The following is an 8,653-nucleotide window of genomic DNA, read 5'->3' on the forward strand; positions in this document are numbered from 1 at the left end:
GTCATAAATATATGTTCTCGTTAAAAAAATACAATACAATACAAATGTGACGACCAGCAGCATGCTTTGAGCCTAGCTAGGCTGGTCCACGTCAATTTATTATTTCCAATGAAAGTCAACGACCCTCCCTAAGATATCTACCAATAAAGCTCTCTAAAAGGTAAAGCAGGGACGGATACATGAGGGACTCCCCACCGGTAATTTTTCGAAAATGTAGTGCAAAAAACGCAAATTTAGACGAGTTTCATTGTTAATGGGAGAAAGGAGGTTTTGGTTTATAACCCTATCTTGGAACTGTTTAGGAATTAAAATCTAAAATCTTTGTGATCAATATTTTTAAATCAGTATACATAGTAAAAAGTAAATAATAAAAATCAATCCCTTGAAAAATTTCTGGATTCGTCCTTGAGATAAAGTAGCAAAATTCAGAAGCAACTTCATTAGCTAAATGGAAATACATTCGGAGCAAATTTTATTCATTTTACAACACACTACTGTCCGACCACGAATTTGTATGGAATTTTCAAACGTCCGAATCTATCTGAATGAGGGGGGGGGGGGAGAGTAAAAATTTGATGCCGGTATTCTGCTCATTTGAATGAGATTCTGCTTCTGCAAAAGCTGGCATCGCTAAAAAATAATAGATTCGACCATTTCCGGCTGTAAAACGGATGTTTGTCTTTCCATACAATCCGTGGTCAGACAGTAGCTGGTATACAAAAATGACTATGCTTGTGAAAAATAATTAAAAGCAGTGCAGCCTATTTTATGTTCAGTAAACATCAAATAAATGCTCCACTAAGGTATCAAATTATTTCTTTAATTCAGCTGATATATACAAAGAATAAACTGAAGATGAGTGAATGACTTTGTGGCACAGCAGTTCGGTTAACAAATTTGATGGAGGATCACCACAGTAGTACCGATGTCCTGCAAATGAGGAAGAGTGAAATACTAATCCAGTTTTCATACAAGAGTAACAATACAATATTACAAAAAGGGGGCTGAAATCATCTTCCTGCTTATACTCTAAAACCATTAGAATCAGTGGCGTATATATATTTTTATTTTGGAGGGGGCCCAAAACCAAGATCAGTTCCCCCCCCTCCTTTTTGTTTCAACTTCCATTTTTCTTGGGGGGGGGGGGATGGGAGCAACAGTGCCTTGATCTTCTCATTTTTTTTCGAGGTGGTGCAAGGACTTCATACTGTCACCTAATGTTGCAACCAAAAAAAAGGAGGGCACTCTTAAACTCTCGCTTCTAACGAGGGAGAAAAGGGGGTTCCAGGGGTTTTCCCCCGGAAATTTTTTGAAATTGTAGTCTTAGGAACAGTTTTAGATGGTCTCTGGTGATGCTACGAGGAGGAAAAATTCGGGAGGCTTTCTGCGAAAATGTTTAGAATTTGAAATCATAAAAACGCCATTATAGGCTGTTTGTTGACGTTAGGGTAATGAAAGGAACGGGACTTCTTTAAATTGCCTGCCCGATTGATTTTAAGATATAAAAGAAACAAAATTCATCACACCTCTGCTCAATTTTTTCGAAATGGAAGTTCTATAAACGCAGTTTCAGACTAACTTCGATAATGTTATGGGCAGGGTGGTTCTGGGGTTCTCCACAAAAACTAGTTTGAAATTGAAGTCCTAAAAAACGAAGTTTTAAAGAGATATTCAGTGATACTAGGGGGAGGGATTTAAATGCTCTCCACTTTTCGAAACTGTAGGTTTTTTTCATTTTCAGATTTCATATGGGAGCAGTCGGAGCCTCGTCCGAAATTTTTTTTCGTAATTATAATCTGTTGTTAATTAATTGTTCAATGTATGTATCTAATGTGCGAACATTGAATGTCTAGTGAATTAAAATATAGAATGGTTATAGTTCTTTCTAGCAAATTTTGTTTACTAAAAAGTTAGTGAATAAAAAATATCGAAATAAAAATATAGATTTTCTGTTGTAAAACATGTTTATTTTATTTGTTTCCAAGCAATATTCTCATCATGTGAAATTTCACGGGAAATCTTCTCCTTCACTTTCTACCATTAGCAGTGTAGAAGTTGGAGGAATTGGGGGGGGGGGGTGCCATACGCTTAACCCGGGAGAACGAGGGCAGGGGTCAATGAATGACCCCCGCAGATATTCATAAACCAGTCGAGTCTGGAATGGAATAACTGTAACAAAAGAGGGTCGACTGTACCAAGAACTAAGTTTCAGTTGACAGAACCTACTACAGTTCATTCTAGTTATATAACCTTACTTTGTTCATTCAGTGTTGCATTTAGCAGTGATTAGAAAATCGTAAAGCTGTGTTTGGTTTGCTGCTAGTTCGCAATTTTAAATTTCAGATTTTTCTTTTTGTGCAGGAATCACTTTGAGGTGAGTAGTTCTATTAATCTTTAGGTATCAAACACTTTATATTACTGTCTGTGTTTACATAATTTTGGAGTACACAATTACACCACACGTTTGCAAGTTACGAGGCATTTATGTACATTTTTGTGGGGTAAATGTGAACGATGAAACACAATGTTCTTGTGGTTCTAAAATTTTTAATTTCAATGTTCCTCCTAAAAGTGTTTGGTGCTTTCGTTATCAAAAAAATGTTGATTGCATAGAAATACATACATGCTTTGTTTATTTGCTCAAATTTTCCTGCAATTGCGCAAGAGCTTGAATTACCTATGCTAAACAAACAGTTCCACATACATACCGAATCACGAAAATATTTTACTTTATTTTTCAAAGTGAACACTTTTTTAAAGCTGTTTTTTACAACTATTTATACATTCTTATAAGAGCTGTTTTGATTGACATTAGATACATACCATGGTTACAGACAGAGCTGGAAATCGTAGTGTGATACAATAAAAGAAAAAAAATATATTAATTCATAATAGTCTGCTTAGATCAACAAATAAATAATAGTCTCATTGCTACTTTCTTGAAATATTTTAGTGTTTTGTTTTATATCAGACCAACAGATATTCGAGAAAATTCAAATTAGTTTTTATCTTTCATTCTTCTTCCTTAAAAAAAAAAAAAAAAAAAAAAAATTAGGAAGAATGAAAATTCATTTCTATCTCATATCATAAGATGAGAAGTTATTAAAATTAATGTGAAATAAATAGAAAAACATTGAAACAAATTATTTCAAATTAATGCCTTTGTGAATATATCAATGTACAATAAAAACAAATTCTTCCAGCAAATTTAATTTAACAAACATGTTATTGAGTAAATGTCTAATAAAACAACATATTTCTGTCACAAAATAAAATATTATCACACCTGGCAACTTGGAAAAATCCAAATATATTAAATAATTTTAATGTTTTGCCAATAAACACATAAAACAGTTTTATAAATTCCACTTACTGCATGTTAGACATTTGCATTTAAAAAATACACACATACACACAAATGTCTAGTTTTTAAAATATTCAGAATTTGCACATAAAAGTGCGTGAATGGCAAAAATGCATACATTTTATGCCAACGAGCAAAAGTTGGCAAGTATGAACAAATTAAGATCTTAAAATTGGTCTAATCAACAATTAATCCATGTCATAAAAACGAAATGTTAATTGAGTTGCAATGAGCATTCAAAGGTTAAGAAGCTTTACTGACTACAGCTTTACTGAAAGTCAGAACAAGTCTTTGCACAAAACATGCACCAATATACAAGGTGTTCCTGTTTCACCTGGAAAAACCTTTATTTTCACAACCGTTAGTCCAAGATGCATACTTCCAATAGCAAAAATGGTTGAAATGAGAAGCAAAGGTAAAATATAAAAAGTTTGCAGCAAAAAAAAAAAAGTATAAAAATGAGGAATCTAACATTTTGCATGTAGGGCAATCAAAAAACATGAAAGTACAAGAACCCAAAAAAAATTGATATCAGTACGACTAATAATCACAGAGCTATTAACATTTTTTGTGACATATATGACTTTACACTCACTAAGAAGGGTTGAAAATTATATACGTGCATAGAGTGATTTTTCAAACTGTGCAAGCTTTTGAAGTGTACTTTTATGCATCATAGCACAACATTTGCATTTATTTTTCAATTGCCATGAATTACTTTAATACTTTACTTTTTTACTTCCACAACAGGTCATTCTTCTGAAAGGGCAATACGTTCCAATCTTGCCTTCTTCACCGGTCATAAGAATTTTAAACTTGAACATCTCCTAGAATTTTAGTTGGAATTCAATTTTTTTTTTTGTGCTGATATTATTTTACAACACAAATTATCTCACTAAATGCAACGTAAGGGACTTGAGATCCATGTAAAAAGTTAAATTTTGTACTTTTTCACTTTTTTTTTTTTTTCAAACTTTAAATACCTTTACCTTGCTTCTTATTTTGACTACTTATGATAAAGGAAGTATGCATCAAGGATTAATGATCACAAAAATAGAGGTCTTGCAGATCAAACTGGGACATGCTATAAAACAGAGCTGCAACTCAATTCAGGGTAAAAAAATTCCCTGAGTTCTCCGCTAACAAACAACATGTGAACAGATAGTTGTATAAAAATTCTAATATCCTTATATTTATCATCAGAGGAAAAGTAAATAAATAAAAATAAACAAGAATTCATTCAAACTGAAACAATAATATGCTGACTGAATATTTGTAGTTAAACTAACAGAAAAAAAAAAATCATTAACATTAATTTCTCAGACCCTATAAAATAAAAAAAATGCATAAGTTAAGACGAATAATTATCTTACGCCATTTAAATTAAATTTACATGAAATAAAATGTGAATGCTTAATAAATTATTAAATAATTTTTGGTTTTAAAAACTCGTTAAAAAAAACTACAATTAGCTTTTTTTTTGGTACTTCATATACTCAGACATTGGTTTTTGCAAGCTTTAGATATAAGTTTATTTTTTCTTTGCAAAAACTTAACTACTTTACATTTGTTTGACTCTTTTTTTTTTGTACTCATTCTTTCATTTCTCTAAAGCTTTTAAATGTTTCATGTGTGCTAGTTAAGTATACTGAAGAAAATCTTTTAAAATTAACATTTAAGACTGTACCATCAAAGTGTATAGCCTAGTCTTCCATTCTCAGGCAAATCAAACATTTTTGACAGCTACATTATCTGGTGACACAACTTCTTGAAGATCTGGAGATGGACATTCTTTAGACTTCAAAACATTATATTAAAAGTTATTTAAACTAATTTTTTTTCATTTAAACTTCATATTGGACTTCTAAAATTCTAAGCGGGCGATTCTCAACCGGCGGACCAGCACCAGTCCATAGAAAAATTTGACCAGTCCTCAAGAGATTTTTACTAGTCCAAGTTCAAAAAATGTCCTTTCTCAAAAAAAAAAAAAAATCCTATAACCTATATATCCCTAACTTGAGTTTTGTGATTAATTTTCGTACTTTTCTATATTCTTTCAGCAATGTTTATTGCTTTTGTATAGTTATTAGAATAACTCCTTATATTATTCTTAACCTTTAAATACTTTTTGTAACAGTTCTTTTGCTTTTATTTCTGTACTATTTATTTGATTATTACTATTACTATAATTTGTGAAAAAGGAAAAAAAAAAACTTTTGGTTGTTCTCAAAATGTTTTCACAAGTATTTAACAGTTTTCAAGTCAAAAGGGTTTTTTTTACAGAAAAGAAAGAAAGGGAAAATTTTCACCAGTCTGTAAAAAAAATTCATGTGTTTTGTGTTTTTAACAATTTGCAGTTTGTTTTTTTGCAAATAAAAAAAAAGAAAAAGAAAAAGAAAAATAAGAAAAACACCAGGTTTGTTAACTTTTTTGAAAAGCTATTGCTGGACGGTACGTCAAAAAAGTTTGAGAAACACTGTTCCAAGCATGAGTAAATAAACTTCTGTGGCTTTTCTTTTATTTTAAACCCTCCATTAGGCACATGAATCTGTCAAATGCATAAATAAAATAGATCCGTTCGTAATTAAATTCGTCATGTTCATTTGTTCGTTATTTCATAATGGGGTCGTTTCCAAAATTTCAAAAGTATTTTTTTCTGAAAGAACATGTTTATAAACACAGGATCTGACCATTTTTCAAATAATTTGTTTAAGTTCAATATTTCTAAAAAAATACTTAAATCGGCGCTTTCATTGTTTATGCTTCTGTCCGATATCACAAATGATAAAATGCCACTCACAGAGCAAAATATTTAATTCGCATCTTTACTCGCGTGTATTGGCAAAGATAGGGTTGATAACAAGCATAGAGCGCAATATTTAATTCGCTTCTTGATTATCATAACGTGGAAACACTGTAGAAAGATGTGGCAATCGCATCATATGTGACGTCATCAAGATCACACCTTGTTTGAAAAATCGGACATTTAAAAAAATTAAAAAATAACTGTTGGAATGATGAAAGTATTTTCTGGGTCCATGTTATTTTTCTTTTTTTGCTTATTCTATCAATTTCAGTGACTAAAAGTAGTACTTTTGACTGAAGGAAACAACTCTATTAAATTAGTAACATCGAATATTCGACCGATACAGGTAATTAGAAGCCAACTTCTGTTTTACTTAAGTAAATTGCATTACTTTTGGAAGGCAGTAATATGCTAGTTTCTGTCACAAATCTGTACCTTTTGTCAATATATTAGGTATACAATGTGATTTAAGCTGAAATCTCCCCAATAAAGTGACTGAATCACTTTATTGTAAGTATAAAAAGTATGAAACAATGCATCTGAGAGATGCAGGGCATCTATGGATGAAACTTTTGAAGAGTGCCTAGCAGAGTAATCCTCTGCAACAAAGATCCCCTGATGCAATAAAGGGGGTTATGAGTTTGACCTGTCTGTGTATGTGTGTGTCTGCGGCACTATAGCTCCTTAATGGATGGACCATTTTGACAACACTTTTTTTTCTTCCAAAAAAAGACTTAAGAGATTTCTTAGCTAATTATAGTTTTTGTGTGACCTTAATTATTAAAAAAAATTGCTTTGCAATTTTGGTAGTGAAAACATACAGTAGAACCTTGATTATCTGATATTCGATTAACCGAAGTTTTTGTTAACCGAGCCGATAATGACGTCTTCTCTCTCTTTTTTTTTTGTCTAAACACGTAAGCCCTTCAAAGGACGAGGTGTTTTATTTCTCTGCCTGAGCTGCCTGCTGTTCTGCCTCAAAAACTAACTTCTACGAAACATAAGAAAGACCCACATTAAGAGTAAGTGACAGATACTGACTACACCTATAGAAATTTTGTTGCTTAAAAAATTGCGTGATCGGGGAGCTATTGCCAGAAATTCGGGACTTTTGCAAAGAATGGTAACAGATTTAACAACAATAATATAAATTTAACAGAATGACGAATTTTAAATTTAAAAATAATTTTTTTTCTGGAAATTTTGTGTTTTTTTAATGTATCTGTTGATATTTAAATTCACAATGTAAAAAAATCAACGTTTTTAGAACTTACAAGTTATTTTCCTATTTTAGTTTTTTAACCATAAAACATTACTTGGTTTATTTTTATCCTTTAAAAATATTCTATTGTATTTTAACTAATACACTTTTAAAATTTGCGATCCTGACATGCTTTTATACTAAGTTTCTACTAACCGAGATTCCCGACATCCGAGGCACCAGCGAAGTGTTTCGGTTAGTACAAGCTAGGTGGACAAAAGTCATGTTCAAAATTCTAAACTTTGATATTGGGATAATGCAAACAATGAACCAAAACATGATACTTAGTTATTTGTTGATGTCTAAAACTCCCTTCTGTCACGTGAGTAATAAGGTTCAAAGGTACGTATCCGTTTGTAATTGAATAAATCAATTGAGTTCCAGACATCATTTCATCATACAAAATTCAAGTGTTCCTAATTTCATATGATTTTATTGTTCTAGGTGGATATTATTTATACTAGTAAGTGATTTTTTTCCCTAATTTAATTAATCTATCTGATAGTTAAACAATATTTAAAACATTTTTTAAAAATGAACGACGGATTTTTTGCCTGTTTCAAAACTTTCAAGTGATGGCAATGACTTGTACCCATTTGTACCCGGACTAAATTTTCTGTATATAGTAGCTACAGCTTTCTCATTAATAATAAGATGTATTACAGTCAGCACACTCGAGCACAACATATTTTTTTTACCCAAAGCGCTTTGGTATTTTGGGGATTCAATCATCAAAGAAATCCCTACTCGAAAGAAAGTATTCTAGAGAAAAAAAAAATGTTGTACTAGAGTGTGCCGACTATAAATACGCCTTATTAATAATGGGAAGAGTGCAGGTATTATATACAGAAAATTTGGCCCAGGTACAAACAGGTAAAATCATTACTACAACTTGAAAGGTTTTAAATGAGCAAAAACTCCTTTATCTTCAAAAAAAATTTCATATTGTTTATTTATCAGATAGAGTAATTAAATTAGGGAAAAAAAGCACTTACCAGTATAAATAATATCCATCTTGAACAATTAAATCATGTGAATTTAGGAACACTTTAATTTTGTGTGATGAAATGATGAACTCTGAACTTGACTTTTGTCCATCTAGCTTGTATTAATCGAAACACTGTGCAGCGGTCCCAATTAGCTTGGATTACAGAGGTTCTACTGTACTTGAATATTAAACATATTAATACCAATCAAAAGAATGAAAATTTCTGCACTTACG

General features: G+C 31.4%; 1 protein-coding gene across 2 annotated transcripts in view; it reads right to left on the reverse strand.

The window, feature by feature from the left end:
• Positions 1-799: 799 nt before the first annotated feature.
• LOC129225955 (COP9 signalosome complex subunit 7b-like) overlaps positions 800-8,653 on the reverse strand; it is a 62,698-nt gene continuing 54,844 nt past the window's right edge. For both annotated transcript variants that reach the window (XM_054860511.1, XM_054860509.1), the window contains one exon: positions 800-930. In XM_054860511.1, coding sequence (XP_054716486.1) covers positions 909-930 — 22 coding nt within the window. In that variant the 3' untranslated portion in view covers positions 800-908. The remainder of the gene's footprint in view (positions 931-8,653) is intronic.

The sequence above is a fragment of the Uloborus diversus genome, chromosome 7 (genome assembly GCF_026930045.1).
Source record: "Uloborus diversus isolate 005 chromosome 7, Udiv.v.3.1, whole genome shotgun sequence".
NCBI lineage: Eukaryota > Metazoa > Arthropoda > Arachnida > Araneae > Uloboridae > Uloborus > Uloborus diversus.